This window comes from Astatotilapia calliptera, chromosome 15 (genome assembly GCF_964374335.1).
Source record: "Astatotilapia calliptera chromosome 15, fAstCal68.1, whole genome shotgun sequence".
NCBI classification, from domain to species: Eukaryota; Metazoa; Chordata; class Actinopteri; order Cichliformes; family Cichlidae; genus Astatotilapia; species Astatotilapia calliptera.
Window position 1 is genome coordinate 17,792,000 of NC_137436.1, and position 22,006 is coordinate 17,814,005.

The 22,006-nt window shown below is 39.8% G+C and overlaps 1 protein-coding gene across 1 annotated transcript in view; it reads right to left on the reverse strand.

The window, feature by feature from the left end:
• The window catches only part of ryr3 (ryanodine receptor 3), a 112,173-nt gene that overhangs the window by 21,527 nt on the left and 68,640 nt on the right, over positions 1-22,006 (reverse strand). Inside the window, exons 40-71 of the mRNA XM_026143503.2 lie at positions 20,587-20,860; positions 20,331-20,445; positions 17,812-17,944; positions 16,058-16,161; positions 15,125-15,260; positions 13,697-13,880; positions 12,505-12,607; positions 12,274-12,394; positions 11,385-11,554; positions 9,775-9,995; positions 9,265-9,355; positions 8,912-9,052; positions 8,181-8,344; positions 7,996-8,074; positions 7,718-7,807; positions 7,025-7,168; positions 6,056-6,118; positions 5,890-5,965; positions 5,668-5,791; positions 5,235-5,350; positions 5,063-5,130; positions 4,848-4,969; positions 4,666-4,715; positions 4,524-4,584; positions 4,167-4,405; positions 3,769-3,850; positions 2,594-2,724; positions 2,317-2,435; positions 1,420-1,618; positions 730-824; positions 328-473; positions 20-107 (exon numbers count right to left, since the gene is read on the reverse strand). Of these exons, the coding sequence (XP_025999288.2) occupies positions 20-107; positions 328-473; positions 730-824; positions 1,420-1,618; positions 2,317-2,435; positions 2,594-2,724; positions 3,769-3,850; positions 4,167-4,405; positions 4,524-4,584; positions 4,666-4,715; positions 4,848-4,969; positions 5,063-5,130; positions 5,235-5,350; positions 5,668-5,791; positions 5,890-5,965; positions 6,056-6,118; positions 7,025-7,168; positions 7,718-7,807; positions 7,996-8,074; positions 8,181-8,344; positions 8,912-9,052; positions 9,265-9,355; positions 9,775-9,995; positions 11,385-11,554; positions 12,274-12,394; positions 12,505-12,607; positions 13,697-13,880; positions 15,125-15,260; positions 16,058-16,161; positions 17,812-17,944; positions 20,331-20,445; positions 20,587-20,860 (4,049 nt within the window). The remainder of the gene's footprint in view (positions 1-19; positions 108-327; positions 474-729; positions 825-1,419; positions 1,619-2,316; positions 2,436-2,593; positions 2,725-3,768; positions 3,851-4,166; positions 4,406-4,523; positions 4,585-4,665; positions 4,716-4,847; positions 4,970-5,062; positions 5,131-5,234; positions 5,351-5,667; positions 5,792-5,889; positions 5,966-6,055; positions 6,119-7,024; positions 7,169-7,717; positions 7,808-7,995; positions 8,075-8,180; positions 8,345-8,911; positions 9,053-9,264; positions 9,356-9,774; positions 9,996-11,384; positions 11,555-12,273; positions 12,395-12,504; positions 12,608-13,696; positions 13,881-15,124; positions 15,261-16,057; positions 16,162-17,811; positions 17,945-20,330; positions 20,446-20,586; positions 20,861-22,006) is intronic.

Below are 22,006 nucleotides of genomic sequence, written 5' to 3' on the forward strand. Positions count from 1 at the left end.
ACTGGACAGCGAGGCTTACATGTGACTTGCACCAGAGGATGAAGATCTCAGCCACCATCCTAAAGAGCTCAGTGGAGTCTCCATCCGGCTCCTTCAGCCACCTGGACCTGGAGTGGACAAAGACATGAAGCATGTTTAGCTGGAAGGACTTAATATTTGTCAGATTACATCTGTGCAGGACTGGACCAAAAAACCCCAAAGCAAAACAAACAAACAAAAAAAAACCCCTCAGTGTATTGAATGTTGACATAAAAATTGCAAAATCACTAAAATCCACTAAATAGCATTTTAGAGATGGTCAAGAAGTAGCGTGTATATATTTTGCACCTGTTGTTGTCCACATAACGAATGAGCATGGGGTAGAAAGCATAGAGGTCCCTGCAGAGCACAGCAAACTCGTCCAAGATGAGCAGTTCTGCCTCCTGGTTGTCACCTTTGCTGTCAGCTTTCAGCAGCTCCTCTTCAGCCACCACCTGCATATGCAGTGCATAAACAACAATCAGTTTATTAGTATGAACATCTTCAATAAGAATCCCCTCTCTCCATCCTCTCTCTGAGCAAAGAAGTATTTTTATTTTCCAAAAAGGATGTAAATTTACTGAATGTTTACACCACAACTTCAGCAGCTATTAATTGAGTAAACAAAAAGTACTTGAACCACAGACATCACTTGACAGTGGATATAATGTGCAACTACAACAGCATGTACAGTATATTTTAAGCGCTCACCTTCACCGTCTTCTTCTTTAATTTATCCAGTGTGGGCAGGAAATGGGTTCTGAGCAGATCTGCTCCAGCTTTGCAGATGATTGGCTGAGAATAGACTGTGAATAAACATCCGGAAATTATTTTCTCAGCTGAGACACTGACATTTTCAAGAATAGAATAGAATAGAATAGAATTCAACTTTATTGTCATTGCACATGCACGGGTACAGGGCAACGAAATGCAGTTTGCATCCATCCAGAAGTGCTTTAGTGATATAGATATATTACAATATATATTAGCAATAGTATAGATATGTAAGTATATTACAGAAAAGGGTCTATTATGGTATGTTATAATGTACACGGTATGAAGTATGTTGTGAATATTCTATAACTATAAGTATGTACAGGCTGTAGTGAGTACAAGCTATGTACAGGATATAAATATGAAAAACTATACAGAATATGAAATAAATAACTTTACAGAAATTTGAGATATACAGCTATACAGAAGTGAGAACTATGCAAGTTGTAAACAATAATAAGCCAGCTTTTGCAAAAGGTCTGAGTCACAGTTTTAAAGAACACAGGTGAAAAGTCATCCCTTGATCCCTGGAAAAAAGATGTTAGACAGCATCTCCAAATAACTTATTAGAATCCCGCGACTGGAATACATTTACTGACTTCTCTAACAATAATACTGGGGGCTTACCGGCAATCCTCTTCATCCAAGGAGCATCATCAATGCCCAGGTTGCTGTTGAGGATCTTGAGGATATTTCCCAGAATGATGCTGAGGTGTTCAGAGGTCACCATGGTGCAGCACTGAGTATCTGGGGGCGAGTTCTCTGGACCTTTCTCCCACCAGTAGGACAGATAGTTACACAGCATGGGAAGGATTACCTCTATAACCTGCAGCAAATGGGCAGAAGGCTGAATGTCTGAATCAGAGTGTGTGTACTGTGACATAAGTGAGATTATCAATGCACAGCTTCCAGAATTGATTTTATATTTTTGCTATGTTTTTTGTATGTCGTATTTTACATTTATTCAGTAATATTAAATAAAATACCAGTTGATTAAAAGGATAGTTAATATTTTATTTCACTTATAATAACTATAATAACAATCAAAATTAATGGAGCTGAGGCTGAGATGGCCTGACTTCCAGTGGCCTGACCTTTTATACTTCACATTGAATTGAGCACTTCCAATAATACAAACTAATAGCATGTAAAGTCAAACCAAATCAAATCAAATCAAATCAAATCACTTTTATTGTCACATCACATGTGCAGGCACACTGGCACAGCACATGCGAGTGAAATTCTTGTGTGCGAGCCCCACAAGCAACAGAGATGTGCAAACACAACAACACAAACGAGCAAAATACAAGAATGGCCAACCTGAAACTAATAAATATATGTACAATATATAATAGTGTATGCATTTCTGGATGTGTATACTAAATATTTTCCTACGTGTGTGTGTGTGTGTGTGTGTATACACATTTTTACAAATTAAATAGTAAAAAAGTAGTCAGCAGTTGCAATAAAAAAATAATCCAGATGTTTGTTTAATAATACTAATATCCCATAAACTCTTCTGACCTGTGGCATGTCACTATAGCGAGCACCAGACTCTGACACATCATTGACGTCTTTGAGAAGTTTGTCAAGACGAGGCATCTCTGGGCACATCTCCTCCACTGTGTCAGGCATACTCAGGACTAGAACAGGAAAACAATCGCTGTGATTAATCACAGAGATTCTATCTAAAAGCTGGCATTCTTAAAACCGCCAAGTTAATAATAGTATATGTTTATCAAAAGACATTATATAATAACAATCAAATTAAAATAAAAATGAGGATCAGGGAGATTCTTACTGGCTCGCTCTCGAGGGGTCTTGGTGTTGAAGACTGAGAGTGGGTTGTGAGCGTTTAGATGAGGCTCCAGGAAAGCTACGGGCATGGCTCCAACCAGAGTCGCCAGGCTCTCCCCCAGTGCTGGCAGATGCCTATTTATGATACAAATCAACATGGAAATTTGCATAGTGTGATATTACTTATGCAAAATAAGCACACAGATAAAGACACAAGTCAAATGTCAAAATGTACAAGAGCAAGGTGGAAGATTTTACAGGTGCCGGAAATAGGCAAAGACATATTTTTTGGCTTGTGTTTGTTTGTTTGTTTGTTTTTTTAAACACTCCCTCCCCCCCTTTCCCCTGTTTGCAGTCAAAAACTTTAAAACTTCACCGCTGTTATTTTTACAGTTTGACTTGGCTGAAAATTTCTCATTCAGAGCAGCTTTTTAAGATGTTAGTTTTGGGGAACCATTTCTATTTATTTAGTTATTTACTATTTTAAGTAGATCTATATAAAATACAAAAATGTATAATTTCAGTCAAGACCACTACAATGATTACAGAAGAAACACAGTGAAAAGGAGATCCTTGGGTGGAGGTGGGTTGCAAAGTGGCTTGCAGATGCCCAGCAGCTGTGGCAGACTAAAGGAGCTATGAAATTATCAACTGGATCCAAAGAAAGGTGTCAGCTTATGTGAACTGAAGATCAGGTGATCTTCCAAGATTGAGGATCAGACTGGTTTAATGGAAGCTTGAACTTAAACAGTAGGCTTGATTTTTGCCTTAATTTTGTAACAGATGCCCTTTCCCATAAAATGTGCCATATAAATCAAAGTACATCATTAAACAATGAAGTATTTAATAAGTGCATGTGGTGAAGGTGTGGTCCTGGGCTCAGCTGCAGGGGAGGGGTGGTGCCAGGAGGCAGGTGAAGCCACAGGTGGTAGCGACTGGAATGATAACAGTGTCGTTTCTTTTCGTAGTGAAGCAAAAGACGAGCATGGTGTGTGTGAGCTGAGACCAGCGCTAAGTAGAGACTGTGGCATTGTGTGTGTACATGACAATAAAAACTGAGAACTGTGAACACAGCCATCGCGTGTGTGGGTCCATCTTACAGTGCACATCTTGTCAGCCATATCATACTTACCTGTGTATAATACCGATTTTCTGTATTAGAAAAGTTTTGCCTCCTACCTCTCCACAAACAAGTTCTTTCCTGTTCCCAGAGAGTACAAACATGTCAGAATTCTGTAGCAAGACAGCTGGACGTCATCCACTGAAACAAATAACATGCATCCATTAAACATCAGCAAAAAGAAACGAGAAACTTTGAGGGAAAACCAGTACAAAAAATAGGAAAATATATTAGAATATTTCTATTAGAAAATCCATATAATAGGAATTCTGTGCAAACTGGGAATATAAAGAAGGCTAAATCAACTATTTCCCATCTCGCTTTTGGTGTATTTAACTGTATTTTGTTTATTCTTTTCACTTTTCTCTTAGCTAACTATGATAAATAACTACAGTATGAAAAAAAACTATAAAAAAAAGACAGTCGAGAACAGCAAACACTGAGCATGGAAACTCACAAAGCAAGTCCACTCCAAACTCGTATGTTTTGATATGCTCAAAGAGGGCAGTGAGGATAGGCAGCAGTGCCACTGTCACATAGTTTATGCTTTGACTGACGCTCTTCATCTGGGCACGGGATTGCATGAACTTTCCCAGTTTCAGCATCTCCAGCAGCTTCTCCAAGTCTTCTGCTGCATTCTCAAAGAAAGTCTTTAACCCGACTTTTACCAGCTCCGAGCCAGTCTTCATCACTGTTCTGTAGGAAGGAGTATGCATGCAAAAATACTTTTTTTATGAGTTAGTGGTTTAAAGATAATACATGCGTGTCTTTTATTGAGCTTTATTACAAGTCTTATGAAGTAATACGCACTTACCTAGTGTCAAGTGAGTGAGTAAGGATGTGCAGACAGCTCACCATCATTGCTGAATCACTTCCTGTGGGATATATTTAATGTAGATACTCAAAAGGATTGCAAACAAAAAGCCACACAAACATATGAACAGAAGCAACCTTACCAAAGAGAGAAATCCTGTGTCTGACAAGAGCTGCCAGCTTACAGAACAGACTGGAAAAGAAAGGAAGTAAGAACGAAACTGAAGAAGATGTTAGAAAAAAGCAACCGAGTGAAAGAAAACAAGAAAGGGCTTTATGAAAATACAAGAAAACACATTGATCAGCAAAAACATGATCACAGTACCTGGTGACCATCTCCTTCTCTTTATTGGAGGCACAACCACAACTGCTCAGGTTCTTACTAGGTGTAGACAGGAAGTACAGACAGTGGTTTTTAAATGTTTGATCAGTCAGGGGAAGCAACACCTGGGGAGAAGAAATAAACACTTTAATTAATAAAAATAAAAAAAGTAACTACAACAGCACATCAGTGGCTCAGCTGCAAACAGAGCTCCCAACCTTGGCAAAGAACTTGATTTCCTGGTCATGAGGGGATTTGTCGGTCTTCCCACTGGTGGCCATCGCCTCTGGATTAACGATGTTGAACACCAATGTCAGCCAAGGCTTTTAGCACTGAACAGTACTAAAAAAAGTACATCAGCATCTGCGTATAAAAATGCAGCAGACTTACCAAGATGAGCAATGAACTCCTGGGCAGAGTCAACATTCTTCAGCAACCTCTTAAGGAACTTGTAAGAAAAGCGTTTTTCCATTGATGATGAATCCTGCTCCATGTCCTTCAAGCCTCTGTGAGACAGAAACACTACTGACTACTAGTCAAGAGTCAAATCTTTGGTTTATTATCTCAAAATTTCAACTTACTCAGCAGTTTGACTCAGAAAGTCAAAACTTTAAGGTACTAACTGTAAATTTTGAGATAATAACAGAAAATTTTGAGACAGCAACACAGCCAAAAAATGCTTTTTCCAGTAGTGGAAACAAGCATCCATAGTAGCAGAAGTGCTCATTAGGATTTTCCCCAAGTTTTCAGTATAGCACTGGTAAAGTGCTATACAGTTGCCTAAATTTTCATTTCTTTAAAACGTGAGCATTAGGAGGCTGACCTTGTGATGGCATAGCCACTAATCTGCAGGAACTTGAAGAGCTCCTGGGCCTTCTCTCTGTCTCTGTACTTCTCTTTAGCTGTCAAGGTATCATAGGGTACCAGCAGTGGGTGGGTCCCTCCTCCTGGACAAGATTGAAAAGTCATTTCAGGCGCTTTCTTTTGAACACAAATAAATAACACCTCGACTGCTGTTCATAAAACTTCACTACGATTTGCACACCTTTGCTGACAAGCTCAGTTTTCTTCTTCTTGGCCCAGATGTTGTGGTAATTTTCTGCAACCACCTCCACCATGCCCTGCAGAAAAAGTGCAGCTTTTCTCAGTTTTTTGTATTTTGTATTAGAAGATACATGGGAACATTTAGGAAGAGTCAAATGAAACCCAACCTGCAGCTCTCTCGACAAGGTGACATTGTGCAGATCCATTGGAGCGGGACTGAATCCATTAATCTACAAAGTAAAAAAGAAGCAAATTGCTTTTGAATCAGCGTTTTAGCTGGCAAAATGTGCAAAAGCTAACAAAAAACAGCAAAAGATAATACAGATGAAAGGATATGATGGATGGCTGTGATTTATGAACAGCAAACGGAGAAGTTTTAACTGCCAACATCACTAACAGACTGAAAATTCATTTATTGCCCTTCTGCTGTCATCCCTACTGGATCTAGCAGATTTATCATTTAGGCTACTAAAAAACATCTGCAAGTAAATGTTGCAGACAAAATGCTAATATATGCATATATCCACACTTTACTCATAGTCAAGTCTTTTCCATGCTGCATTTCTGCATCAGTGGCTTTTAATTGAATATTTCTTAAGATCTGCTAAATGTTAATTGTAGAATTTTTGTTCATTGACTCAATAAAAATGATCCCTACCCACGCTTAAAATGTGTGTTTTAAATGCTACGCTGAAAAGACTAGCAGTAAAAATATCTCCAGTCTGAAAAAATGTGAATATTTTCTTTTATGTATTTTACTACAGTACGTGCTTTGAACTCTCTATGGATCAAAAAAGACTCTTTATTCTTTAAGTTAAAAACAAAGCAGACATTTCTCAGTTCCCAAAACACAGATTTCCATTAAAAAAGTGGTCTTGAGAAATGAAGCCTTCATTAAACTTGTATTCATTACTGATACAAGCCATTGGGACTGTTGTTTGGTGTTTATTATTCTTGCATGACAACAGTGGTCCTGCTATTTACTTTTTAATGGGCTCCTGTTATAAATGATGTCTGCTTTCTGTAGCGTGAATCACCAAAGACAGAAAAATGAAAAAGGAGCGTCTAGGGAATTGTTGTCAGTTGATGAGATAGTAAATATGCATCACAAAAGGAAACATTTATAAATGTGTTACCTGGGACTCCGAGATCTTCCGCTGTTTTTCGCTCTCTCGTTGCTGGAACATCGCCTCACCCTCTTTGGTCCTCTCAATGTTCCAGCCCATAGCCAACATGCTCTTCAGTGACTCTCTCACTGGCCAGCGATATGTTTCTCTCTCCTACAGAATGAACACATTCACAGTCTAACACTCTGTCCTGTAGAAGACATGCAGGCTATATAGAATAGGCCTATAGACCAGATGTCACAGCTTAACAAAATGTGAAAACATTTACACAAAAATCAAACAAACACACATGTATTTCTTTTCAAACTTCTGATAAAAATGTCCTTGTAAAATCATTACTTATGATGTGGCTTTTTTCTTGCCGTCTCAGTAAACCGCCTCACAGAGTTTTCAGAACATAAGTGTGTGTGTCTGTCCACCTTTGATAGTGTATAAATTTGTTTGTCTGTGGCTCCACCCTTGCATATTTTCTGGCTACCTTAGTAGGAGTTTTAGAGTTTATCTTACAGAGTATATTTGGCCTTCACCTCTCGTTTTTGACCCAACACCTGACACAAAACCCGAGTGGTGCATTTGCCCCTTTGGTTGATCCAGCCACTGTTCACAGAAGCCTCATCAGAAATACTCTCAAGCTGTCAAGGTGCCATTCTTCAACAAGGGTGACCAGCTTTCTCAGCTGTGTGAGCACTAATGTGCACGTACCTTCTCACTCAGAGATTTATAGGGCTTCAGGAGTGGATGGGTTTTGGCCTGCTCATCCACAGTGTCTCCATGTTTCCAGCCCACTGACATCTGCAACACAGTTTATTTCAATTAATTACACCATCTCGCATTTTATTAAACCATGAAATGTAAACTGTTTTAGTAAAATGACTGAGACTACAAAGTACAATTACAACTTTGCATTTCTTTGGATTTTTATAACATAAATCGACTCCAAGCATGAGTGAAGAAGACACTGAGAACACGAAGGCACGAACCTTCTCTGAGGACCACTTGTCATGGGAATGCTCTGCATATTTGTTGGCAATGTACTCAAGTTTTTCAGGAAGGGAGATACTGAAAAGTCAAAATTGTGTTTAAGTCATAACATATGAATAAAAACATTTAGAAACATGACATGAAACATGCTGCTTTAACAAGGCTGCATTTTTAGAACACTTACTTGGCAGTGCTGATGGGTTTGGGGTCAAAGTTACCCTGTGCGTCCATTGATGCCTGCTTCTCCAGCGTTGCACCTAAACTGGAATCCACAAAGTCTGGAGGCAGGGCCCCAGCGATTGCACACAGGCATGACATGGCCATTTTGAAAAGTTCAGTATCATATTTCTACAAAATGTAAGAAGAGAGGGAAAGGGGTGCTTAGACGTTTCACCATTTCACTTTTATGTTTTCAGAACGTGTCTGCTGAGACAACTACAGTGGAGCAGAGTAGGATCAGCCCCCCTCCCAAAAAGGAATGAAAATGAAAGCTGGAAAAGTCTGCACCATGTAGTGACCTGTCACAGACTGATAAATGATTCATCTGATTTGGCTTTGCCTCAGCTGCACTGCTCACAAGCACTTCATTGAGCTTTCACTTCACTGCCTCTGACTACTGAGAACTTTTCTCTCAGGAGATCCACACTCAAGTGTTGAAAACTCAAGATTTAAAGAAATAAATAAATAAGAATATATATATATTTTAAATATGGGAGAACAGAGTTTTACAAGCACCACTCAGCTACCAAACATTTTGTTCTGCAAAAATGCGGTTCAGAAAAATACCACTTCTAGTCCTGGTTCATTCTCGGAGAACAACAAATACGCAAAATACAGAGAAATTTTACAGCTCTATGCACACTGGGCCAGCTCATCTTTAATAATAAATACTTATAAATAAATTCCTGGCTGTACCTTATGAGAAAGGGAGTCAAAGATTCCCCAGAAGAGTTTCTTGGTGAGAAGGAGCTCCTCCTCAGAGGCAGTACCAAAGCTGCCCATACCAGATGGCAGGCAGTAGTACTTCCAGTTCTGCTCGTAGTGATTGGTCAGCAGCTAGAAATAAGAAACACAAACGCGCACAAAAATTCCTGAATATTTTTACACTCCAATTGCGATTGCTACAATCATGTTGTTTAACTCCGGAAGTTAGGAAGACAACGGGTTCCCAAATTTTACATTCCAGTGATTGCCTGTGTTATTTCTTCAATAACCTTTTTGACTCATACATCAAACACATATTAACAAGAAAGTGTTTTGCGTCTCACCCGGAGAGATATCTTGCAATATTCATTGAGCATTGGAACGTCGAACACCAGACGTCTGAGCAGCTGCTGCATCATAGAGGGACGCAGGTGTCTGTGAAATAAGTGCAGAATTACATCTGTGTAGGCGGAATATGATTTTCTCTTATGTGCATGTGCTCACATCCAAGAATATTTTAAGAACTGTGAGAAGGAAAATTTTTATGTTGTAACCTTGTAGCAGGCATATACTCTACGCACCATGCTGCACGAGTCCAGGTAAGGACATGGATCAAGGTCACGCTAAATGTGTTAAATTTACACCAAAATTAAAGCAGCTTGAGCTGCTATAATTTTCTACCATCACACAAAATTTGAAAATTTTACACACAAACAAAAGATGCAACCATTGAAAGATTTGAAAAGTGAAGCCAGTGCCCTGAACCTGCATTATTTTTAATGGCCTGCAGGGGGGAAATCCAGATTTCTTTAATTTAACTCAGCTAAGACTAAATAAAGCTAAAGAAGCCTTACTTGCAGATTGCCAGCAGACACTCTTCAATGGCATCCCTTTGGGCTTTGGTGAGTGAGCGGCCTTTTGACAGCCTATAGATAGTCTGCAACGTGGAGTCAACCAGCTGTGCGTGGTGCTCTGTGCTGCCAAAGAGAGCGGCACAGCGGGTCAGCAGAGGCAGCAGAGCTGAGCCGATGTACCTGTTCATGGCCAGCGCAGTCTCTGTGGTGCTCAACACCTCCTGTGAGACAGAGAACAATGCATGTAACTGAAAAAGGAAGAGCAGCCCAATCTCTACACGCAGAGATTAACAGAAGGTGGAAGTGATTATAGGTTCCGCCAAATGTAAATATTATGCAGTTCTCTAATAGCAGAAAATGACAGCAAAGCTGAAGAGCTTCAATTTCCACTGATGTCACAGGCGGGGATAACTGTATTCATTAAAACCAAAGTTTGAGAAGTCTTTCTGTAGCTTCTTGTTATTTTTGTGGGAAACAGGTGGTGTTTGTGATGGTGTCATTTACCTTTTGCATGTAAATTAAGTTCCAAATGTAAAAAGTTCCGGATGGATACTTTTCAAAACTGGAAACGGCTTACTGTGAGCCATTCAACCGTAAATAATGGAAAGACAATTTGTTAGTAGAAAATGAATCTGCACTAAGAGCAGTGAAGGTGGGAATTTGTTCACAATTTTCTCCCTTTAAAAAACAAAAGAATAATAACGGAGCAAAGTAAAGGACTAAAGGAAAATAACCATAATTGAACTAGTTGATAATTACTTCGCTGTTTTAGACTATATTGCGTTATATTTGATCCATAGACTATACATAAGACATACATAACATATTTTGGGTATGTAGTAAGTGTGATGAGAGCAAGGGTTCACTTAATCACCTGTCAAGTCATTTTAAATGACTCCAAGTGTGTACCTTCGATGCACAAATTCTCCTTACAAAGAGCAAAAACTCACCAAAGGAAATTCAAACTTTATATCTAGTTTCTTATCATCTATCAAAGCTCCTCGGTCTGCAGCTTGTTTTTACCCTTTTGCCACTTTCAGGATCCTCTGGCTCATTGATTTGATTGACTGTTAATCTGTGCTAGACTGACAAATGGATAATTCAACCAAAATATTTCTTTCAAAGTGTTCGCAACTTCCCAGATCGTTCTGTGTAGCAAATGACCGGATAAACTGGGTTACGAAAAAATGTAGTCTGAGTGAAGTTTTTATACTGAACTGTTTAAAAGCTAAGGGTGACCTGATCAGTAGGCCGAATATTATGTTAATATTTCTGAAAATTTGCAACAGGCTTAGTAACTGTTCTGAGCAATCGGTGCTCATGTTTGATAAGATTTATTCCCTCTGTGGCACATTTGATGAGCAAACTAGAAACCTTCATTTCATTATCAGTAAATGACAAAAGACTTAAGATCTCAAAAATGTAACAGGAGCAGAGACGACAGAGACGATTACACCTGTCAGGTACAACTAGAGCTTACATCCTTTGTATTTGCAGAGACTAAAATGTACTTTTTCAGGAAGTGGATACAAATTCTTTGGCAGGTAGTCATTGACAAAATGGGACTTTGAAGGTGAAAGTGTGTGTGTCGTGAATGTTCTAGGACTTACCGTATCCAGAGACGCCGAGGCTCGGAGGTCAGGCAGGAAGCCAACCTCCAACATCTGGAGCAGGAAGCTCTGGTCCTCGATGCCGTAAACTCTGTCCAGGAAGAGCACCATGGGGGCCTTGTGGTCGGGACAGAAACAAGCTGACATGTCCGGTTCGGTCACTGTGCCATCTGAAGGTTGGTGGAGCAAAACAAAAACCAATGAAAGGGATTCACTGAAGAAAGTTTCAAATGTAACATGATTTCGGAATAAAATTAGGCTTTAGAGTTTAAGGGAAATGTAATCCCAGACACGATAAGCTGAGGAAACCAAGCATAAATGTGAAATGTATTTATTTTCTGGTGTTCTTGCTGTTGAGCATCGTTGTAAGCCATAATTTTATGAGCAAGGCACAAAGTAGAAAGGTACTAAAAACACAATGTAGGCATATTGGTTTTCCACAGAGATGTAGAGGGAAGCAAAGGCTCTCTCCTAAGTGATGTCTCCTGCCATTGCAAAGGCACTTACAATAATATACGTCCAGTTAGCAGAGCTGTGATGATACTCTGCAGAGTTATGAAATTATTTCAGCTTCCTTAATCTGGCAGCACGACACACATGCTGTACCAGGCAGAGTTTTTATTATTTGCCGAAAGGCAGTAAGGTAATGCGGCATGTTTGTTCAGCAGGATGTGGCAAAAACTGTTTGTGATCTACAGCAGCCCAGGTTTGCCTGTAGAGTATAAATTAGATTTTTAATCAGACTACCGTGCACCTTCAGCCGTGAATCTAAACTAAACAACATTTTTCTTTCCCCAGGTAGACCTCCCGTCTCACCTTAATTCACTTCTGTTTATGCGTTTCCTTTTAACAATCAGAAACTGCCTAAAGCAAACTTAGACCGGCATACCTTTATTAACGACAGGCATTTTGAGGGGGATGCTGATGACGCCCACCAGGTCCGAAGTGGGAACCAGAGAGCGCAGGATGGCTCTGATACGCAGCGCCTCACCTTTACCTGCATTGATAAGCTGTAAGAGATGCACAGGCACAAAACAAAAACAATCTCTTTCTCATAAGAGTCCCTGTGACAGTATACAGAATCTCATTCTTCAGCTCAGGCTGTTGTCGAAGGCCTTACATGCATCTCAGGAGCACAGCGTCCCAGCAGGTCAATGAGGGCAGAGTAGAAGGACATGATGGCGTTGCCCATGTGAATCACTTCCCCTTCCTCCTCACCAGACCTGAAACAGACAAACACACTATATAAAAATTATACGCACAGTATAATAAATATTATCCTGAACACGAGAAACATTTCTTGGAAGTTGCAGACAAGCTCTGCAGCGTGGTTTCAGGATACGGCGGGCAACAGAGGCGCAGTAAATTGGGCAATTTTGTGAGCATTTATAATAATGTTTTGGCACAATACATGATCTCCTTGCAGGCTATTCTGTTACACATATTGATTTTGAGCAGCTTTCCAATCTCTCTCCCCACTTCAGGCCATACAAACTTTCAACATTAAAATTCAGTCAGTGTTACAGGCTTTGTATACTTATGTAGAAAGGCAGGGACAAACAGCCAATGCCAGGGATAATGTATTCCTTTCTTTTACATATTCTTCCAGAAAAGTACCTTTTTTCATACTGTCCTTAGGCTCCAATTATGATTTAAAATCTCTGATATTTTTTTATTCAAGACTTGCTTTAATAACACCTGGGTTGCAGTTGCATTATAAGACTTTCCAGTAGTTGAAAAAGTTTTTCATTTTTTCCCCTCTTTTTTAAAAAATGTCAAAGTCATCCGAGATAAATGATCGCTTAAAAAAAATTTGTGGTTCTTAAATGTGTCTTCAAACACATGAATGTGAATTTAGCTGCTGAAGTAAATTATATTTTGCTAAATAAAGAGTAAATTAAGAAGATTTTCTTGTTTTGGTAGGAGGTTTTTTTTTTTAAAGAGAGAGAACAAAAGACAATTATTTGATAAAACTCCACTTTCAAACAGCAATTACCTCTCTCTTTCTCTTCACTGTTCTCTTGCTGGGCAAAGGCAATGAAATAAACTTAGATCTCTTTTCCCGTAATGTGATATGGCTCTATTTGAGGGTCTAGCAACAAAGAATAATGCTGGTTTAGCTAAGCACACAGGGAAATCTAACTAAAAGTAACATTTCACACAGAGACCCAGATAATGAGAGCCTTAATCACAAGAGACTGGCTTTAGAGTTTCTGAATGGGTTTCTTAGTGTCTCGTGGTGATAAAAATGCTGATTCAGTAGATTTTAAACACTGTGGAAAAAGAAAACAAAGAACTGGTGTCGTTTTTACCCAGTAGTGACTCCAGCAGGAGTCTTGGGCAGGTCCAGGGCAGGATCTTCAGAGATCTTGATGGCCTCTTCCATGGCAGCCAGCAGACCCTGACCTCCCTCGCCCCTCAAGGCTGGGCCGAAACACTCTGGACGTCTGATGAGCAGCTTCACCACCACGTTGGCATTTTCCTCCACGCTCTCACCTGGTGTGAGGAAGAAAAAAAAAAAGGAGGAAAAAAAAGCAGACCAATGGAAAGGAAAATTGTTATTATCCCCAAAAGGAAAGGTGAGAGTCAGCTAGAGTGTAAAACCCCTGAAAGTGGTATTCAGCAGCTTCTAAAGCACCGCTACATTTTTTATCCAGGAAAAGCCGACTCACATTTCCACGTGAGTCCTCAGCAGGACCCTGGCATCTTTAACCAGTGGATCTTTTAAATTTCTGTGCAGTTTTTCATTTCTATTCCAAAAACAGCATCACTGTTAAATCCCCTGCTGCTTTAATACACAATACTCACAATTATACAGATGCAGTAAAATCACCCTAGACTGTTTCTTTGTTGCGATGCCATTTTTTTGTTTTATCTCAATACTTATTTATTGCTCAGTTACACATATTCAGCGACTTAATTAGATAATATTTTCTTTAAAATGTCTTTAAAAAGCATCTCGGGGGTGTCCTCGGGAGGTTGAAGCTATGGGAAAGTTTTTCTAGTTTGTAATAATACTTTTTATGTAACACACTGCACAGTAACTAGTTTTTGCACATTCAATTAAAATCCAGATATTAAAGAAGACTCGAATAAAAAAACAAAAATCAAGTAAATCATAAATCACACACATAACACAACAGCGCCACATACATATGTATCCACCAAATATCCTTACCACATACGAATATATGAAAACACTCAATATAAAATATAGTTTTTGCTTTGTTTGCTTTGCTTACCCCTTGCCAAATTCCCCTCCCCCTGTCTGTCTCCTTTCTCATTCCCATGTTGTCTTTATACAACGTGTTCAGCTTTTAAGTATTCCTTGCACCATATAGGTTTAGCCTGGTGTCTGACCTCGTCTGTTCTCCTGACAAAGTCGAACTGACCACGTGTATACTCAAATGTATGCCACAATTAAAGCCTCTTTGAACTTTAAGATAGCCTCTGGTGTCATGTATGTCAGGCTTGGGTACAAGCGGAGGCTTCACACAATGGTACACTCAGATATCGACAAAAAACTTCTGTGTTTACAGGATAACTCCACAAGCAATGTTTTCCTTCTTTATTTAACATTTTCCAGTCTGTTGCACTTCTAATCAGCATGCTGATGGGTGCAGTCGGCATGCTTTGTTGTGAAACAAACCAAAGGCCAAGTATATCACTGCACCAAAACGAGCAGAGGAACAGAATTGCCAGGGATGAAAAGTCATCTTAGTGCTCAGTATAAAACATACCGTTGCAGAAAACGGCGAACCTCAGGAATGAGAGGTAGCGCTCTCCCTCTATGGGGTTCCAGCCGAGGTCTGGGTATCCCTTAGCCACCAGCATGGCGCAGCTCTGAAGACCACAGCCTGCTAGGTATGTCACCACCTACGGTCAAGCAATTCTGCTTCACTCCTGGGTATTATAATGGCACACTGTCTTTCTGACTCAGTGTCAGCAACAGTGACAGCTTGAAAGCCTCTGCTGAGCTAAGCTTTTCCAGCTGTCACAAAATCATTCAGCACTTTTCATAGAAAACTTTGGTGGCCTGAGCTTTCTATTCTTATCTGACTTGCTTCCTCTATAATTGTATGTGTCATCCGAGTAGCACTGCGTTCTAGTATTGACAGATGATTAGCACGTATTCTTCCTCTTCTGTGGCCTCCTCAAACTTTATGAACACTGAGCTGCACATAATTGGAAGAACATGTCTTGTGGGTTGGCGAAAGCCAGATTTTAAACCAAAACCAACATGGTGGCCTGAAATGTGTTGGCAAAAACTTTCGAGATGAAGAATAAACCTAGCAGCAGAATGCAATGCAAGGTTTAGACAGTGAATAAGATCCTGTATCCACATAATTCCCTAATTCTTAATGTTTGACTTTATAAATAACTAAATGGATCCTGCATATGTTTTATAGTACAATCTGTTTTGGTATTTGATGATAATATGAACATGTGATCAGTATACTGGTTGTACATTTAGCTAGTTGTACAGTTCAGTTTCATTCACAACTTTCCAAACTAATTTTAAACACTACATCTGCTAAAACAACAACAAGTTATGGTCAGAATAGAAACTGGCTACAATCTAATGAGCCTGCAAACATAAAGTGCTGTGTGATTTTTAGCTGTGCTGTTGAGTATTTCTTTGAGTAAGGCTGCGATTTCATTCGTCATCAAACCTTCTCCAGATCAGGCTCCTCCAGGGCCAGCGCCAGACCGTTGTTGTCCATCACTGAAGACGCTGCGACATCCAGCGGAGTGGAGCCCCGCATAGCTTCAGAGGCTAAACACACACAGAAACAGGCCGTCAGCAACAGAGCAAACTTTGCATTAGTTCTGCATTAAACAACAGGGGGCAGTGTACCGACACAGCACATCAATCTTGATATTCTCCAGTCTGCATCTTTGAAGCTCAGAATACCAGGTCCCATTAATCAGTTTGTCAACACCTGCCCTTTTTGCAATATTACTCCATTTTTAAAGCGTCAATGCAGTCGAGCAGATACTACAAAACCACTTAATATTGCAGCACAATGCAGACTATGTTACATATTATTAATTTATAGGAAAACGTGGCTTGTAAAAGAGGCAAATTCTAAAAGTGTCATATAAAAAGGGCAACAACTAGTGTGTTTTCATTCAACTGTCCTCTTCAGATCATGTGACCCTGTCCTCTTCCAGAGCCAGGTGCTTTAGTTTACGTGTTACACAGGCACGCAGATCTCTGTGACTCATGTCCTGCTCTGGACGCCTAAATAACCCTCATTTACTGCTCGCCATTCTTCTCTCTATCAGCTGCCTCCCTCTGTGCCCCTTACACTTTTAACTTGACATACTGGCATTTTGAAATCGAGCCTGTTACTCTTCTTCACCAGCTGCTTCCCACAATATCAGCAATAAGTCTGCAGTGAAAAAAACTGTTGTAGCCCGTAGCAACTATTGGTTTCTGCACACATTATGTAGCAGCAAAAAAGTTTAATTGACGCAGTATGGAGAATACTCAGGAACATATTCAAATGCCAAGGCATCCTCATAACCAGTGTGTTCTCCACTGTCTGTTTTTGCCCCAGCTTGTTCCTTTCCTTCATATTAAAAAAAATCTATTCAATTTCAGATTTTTCATGTATCAGGACATAATAAATAAAACCATCTAATCCTCATCAGGTTCTAAAATTAGGTAAATACTTCCTAACCTGTACCATACGTGACAACATAGCAGTATATATTTAACAAAAATTGAGTCACAATGTCAAAGAAGTGTATGAATAACATAAGTACACCCTTACAGATTTCATAGAATTAAGAAGTTGGAGCCACGTGTTGCTCATCGAATGCACCTAATCGTCAGCAAGTGTGAGCACCTCCATAAATGCAGAGGCTTTGCTGGTCTGAAACATTCAGGAGTGTGTTAATGCAATGCCAGGAGGAGCAAAGACAATAGAATTGGCCTAAAGGGACAACTGTTGTTGCCCGTCAATCTGGGAAGGGTTCTAAGACCATTTCTAGTTTGAAGTTCATCATTCTATAGCGAAGAAGATTATTCAGAAGCATACAAAACTTTTCTCAGGAGTGGACATCCCTGCAAACTAATCCCAAGGTCAGACTGTGCAATGCTTAGAAAAAATGCTAAAAGCCCAAGAGAAACAGGATTTGGGCATGTTGTAGTCATTGAGGCAACCATGAACTCCTTTGTTTACCAAAGCATGTTAGAGTCAAATAGGAAGCCATCTGTCCAACAGCTACAGCTCAGCTGATGTTGGGTCATGCAGCAGAGCAATGGTCCAAAATGCAACAACAATTCTACAACATAATGGCTAAAAATGAAAAATCAATGTGTTGCAATGGCCCAGTCAATGTCTTAAGACAGCTGTGCATAAATTAAGTTGAGTTTTTTTTTTTCCAAATAAATAATGAAAAGGCAAAATATACTTACCCAATCCGACGCTGCTGTTCTCCAGCAGGTAGCTCAGGTGGTCAAACATGGCTTTCTGGTTTTGCCGGCTAATACGGCAGAAATAGCACAAGAAGCGACAACAGCTAGCTACCATCTTGGGGAAGGCGATCTCCTGTGGAAGAAAAAAGTAGACTGTATGGATCAATCTGCAGCCAAATAGCCCCAAATAAGCTGCAGTAGGAGCTCAGAAATATTAGAATTCTTTTTAATGTCACTACAGGATGCAGAGTACTAGATGCTTGGGTCTGATAAAGGTATCTAAACTATCATAAAGAGTATCATGGAATCAATAAATAAAATCTATTTCCTGTTTTGAACACAGAAACTGAAAAATTGTTTGACCTTCAAGCCCTTTTGCATCTAATGCTTTTAGATCTGTGCCATCCTCATTTTTCTAAGTCCTCACATGGGCTCAGTCCAAGCCTCAGGCTGAGCATAAATCACTAGAGTCATTTGCTCTGTAGCAGAAATGCAGAAAAAGTAATTGACAGCAGAGGAGGAGAGAAACCCCATTTTACTTTAGGCAGATTACAATCTGCAAAAATGCACAGCACAGAAAATCACATTTATCAGACAACTGACAAATATTGAACTTTCAATCATGCCAAAGCTTCCACCTCTAAAGGCAGATTTGACAGAAACTTTGAAAGCACAAACAATTTTACTTTGAGAATATACAGCTTAACAAGTTTCTTTGTTGATTCCCCATATGCGGTCCTGCTGTGCGTGACCGGGAGCAAACTTTCTGTCAGTGTCCGAGTTCAGAGATTTATTCCTTCATAATATTCTATAAACCATCTGTCTTGATTGCGTGATAAAACCTACGACTCGCACAATCTCATAATATACAGCACCATGCCACGACTGAAACAACATCAGCGGTAATCAAACAGCAAATATTAAAAACCTGATCTATATTCACGACTGTCACTGTATATGGCCACAGCGAGCGAGGTACACGTATCAAGTGGCATGAAACCAGTCAGGAATTTATGCTATGAGCCTGTGCGATCACAGTGCCAGAGACAGACACGAAGGTCTGAATGTCTCCCTGAGGTCCGTCTGTCTGAGGTTCACTTCAAGCTTGGCACTGGCTGCAGCATTAAATCGCAACCAGCTCTTCCAGCTTCTGTCAGCACCACCCAAAAAGGACAGGTCTGAGTGGCCTCCTGTCACCCCTCTGATACCTTTACTCCTCTGTCCTCTCTATTACGCTGCCGTTTTTCTGGGTATTAAGCAGTTTCTCTTGGCTCACTTCAGCCTCTTTTGTTTTCCTGAGATCGGTATACAACTTATTAAGCATTAAAAGTTCTGTCAGTCACAAACTCAAACTCTTCCCCTAAAACTAAGCTTTGTAACAGAAAATTAACCTGCAAATGTTTTGCTAACAGATTTACTGTATGAGTCATTTTGCAAGCAAAAATACCCAAAACAAAAACACGCTTGTTTGGGTTCTTTAAAATTTATGATTTGCTCCTCCTTTTGCTACATTTAATTCATAACTGTCATGATCCTGGGTCCTTTTGACCCAGCGTTTTGTGTTTTCTCTTCTTGCGATTTTGGTTCTGTTCTTCCTCTGTTTAGTGTTTACTCTGTTCTGCCCGTGTGTTCCTGTATTTAGTCCGCGTTTCTTAGTTTGTGTCCTTTCATGTGTAAGTTCCTGTTTTATTGTGAAGGTCTGCGTCTTATGTGAGTGTTTTCAGTTTGCCTCCCTAGTCTCGTCACGTTAATCACTCCCAGCTGTGTTCCCCACCTGTGTGTAATCTCCCTGTGTTCTCTGAGTGTATTTTAGTTGTGTCTTCTGTCCTAGTAGTTGCTGGTTCGTCTGTGTTGTTTTCCCTCGGTCTCCCTGCATCTCTCCATGCGTATTTCCCCGGACCTCCCTGCATCTTCGTTTCTGGTTTGTTTTGTTAGTTTTACCCAGTTTAGGTTCCAGTTTCATGTTCCCAGTGCCTTTGTTGTTTGTATTTCCTTCGTTAATAAATACTCACCTGCACCAGAGCTGCCGCGTCCTGGTCCTAAATAATTCCACACGGCTTGCCCCGGCAAACCATGACAGTAACTGATTTTTGGCTTGAAGGCTAATTATTGACCAAAATAAGGAATGTGAGGAAAGTGGGCGGGGCTCTGAACAACTATGGAAACTTTTTTTTGTATTTTGTATAGACAACAGCTTTCATTAACACTTTTCCTTTTATAACCACTTTTTATTAACACAATCTACACATTAATCATGATGAATTGTACCCCTAATTATGGTGAAAGAGGCCACATAACAAATAAGAATCCGTCAAAAACATGTACAAACTTCTTTAAAAAGTTATGAACAGGATAAGGAGTTTTAAAGAACTTCTCCAAGAGTTAAGATTGGGAGCTACTATTTCCATACATGACTAAAAAGTTAACAGTTTCAATGAATACGATCCATTAAAAAAGGACTGACTCGATAGTTTGTAGTGGTCAAGGAAAACCAAAAACATGAGCAATGTTAAGCTCACCTGTGACTTGTCTCCCCCAAGCACGTTCACCATGACCTCCATGACTGTCTCATGCATGCCCAGCACTCTCATCAGATTAGGATGCTGGTAGAAAACCTTGTTGTTCATGATGTCGCTAAGAACACAAGAAAGCGATTTATAAAGCCCACAGTACTGTAACCGCGGGAGAGTACACTGTTCACAATGATATATTTCTAGAATCGGGCATTGTTTTTATCGTTTATAACAGTGTGCGCATCATAATATATTTTCTTACCCGAGCCCATCAATCATAAGTTTCTCCTCTTCCTTGCCCATTCGCACTGATAGCAGAGATCTGATTTGACCCAGAGATGCCAGCAGGTTAATAGCATCTTGCACAGATGCGGCACTGATGGTGTACGACTTCTTCATGGCCCGAAGCAGTTCCCCGATGCCGTCATACTGTCTCCTCAGCAGGCTGAACATCACTCTCACCAGCTCTGAGTCCTGAATGTGAGACTCCTGAGCCCAACTGGTTATGGTCTGGGAGATAAGCTCCTTCAGGTTGGCTGGAGAAGAGACAGTTCAGTATTCTTAAATTGAGAAATAGAAGCAGTAAATAAAGGTTGCTCTACAATCATGTATCTGTCAAAGCTTCAGTTGATTTTTGTTGTCTCTCAAACCTTTGAATGAGCAAATTAGAGAAAAAATAAAAATCTATGGACCGGGCACTTCAAAAGCATTGTTCATTAGGAAAGATGGATGATATGCTCTTTATTTTTTCTCTTTTTGTTCCAGAGATATACAAAGACAAGCTAATTAAACTGTAGTATAGGTTTTAAAACTGTATGTTTTAAACTTTATCTTAAAGTCTCATGAAACTTCCCTCTTAACGATGCCAAGCACCAATAAAACAAGGACCAGTGGAGAAAAACTTGAAGTCATATGAAGTTGTAGCTAAATGCTGCACCTCTCAAAACACTGCAATTCCAAAGCCATCACTGAACCTTGAGCGTTTAATCCAAATAGCGCAACATCTGCTTAAAACAAAGGGCCGGATTCAAGCAGAATCATAATGAGACAACAGAGACGGTGTAGATGCCCTGAAGGTGAAAGTGTTGCAAATTCACATCTGCTCTGAATCATCTCAAACCATGGCTCACAAGGGAGTCACTGAAAGCTTATGCAGTCTGCGTGCTAATCTGCAAATGACAGGCAAAAATATAGACATGAGCACTGGCACAGCGCTGTACTCCAAAGTCAGCATAAACCATGAACTGAATTGGCTTAATTAAAGCTCTTAGAAAATGTAAATTAGTCTATTAGTCAGAACTAATTGGGAGCTTTAATATTTTGTCAATATATTGGATGTAACCCCACAATCATCTCCTGATGAGTCTATGAGGATGCTAACAGCATATCTGAAGCACGCTAGAGTGATGCAGGAATATAAAGAGAGGAACAAACAAACAAATTTAATCACAAGTTCAAGCCAAGGCGGTTGATATTAAAGCTGGCATTTAAATCTTGGAAATAAGCTCCTTAGCTGTTGGCAAACTAAAAAAAAACAAAAAGCCTTATGGATGATTCCAAGTTTTTATAACTTCTGAGTAATCTGACTAATTAAACAATGCTGTGAAATCAACAATAGGTGCTTCGATGCTTTTCATCAAAAGAATAAGGAAGCAAAAGTTTTAGAGACAAATTACTGGCTT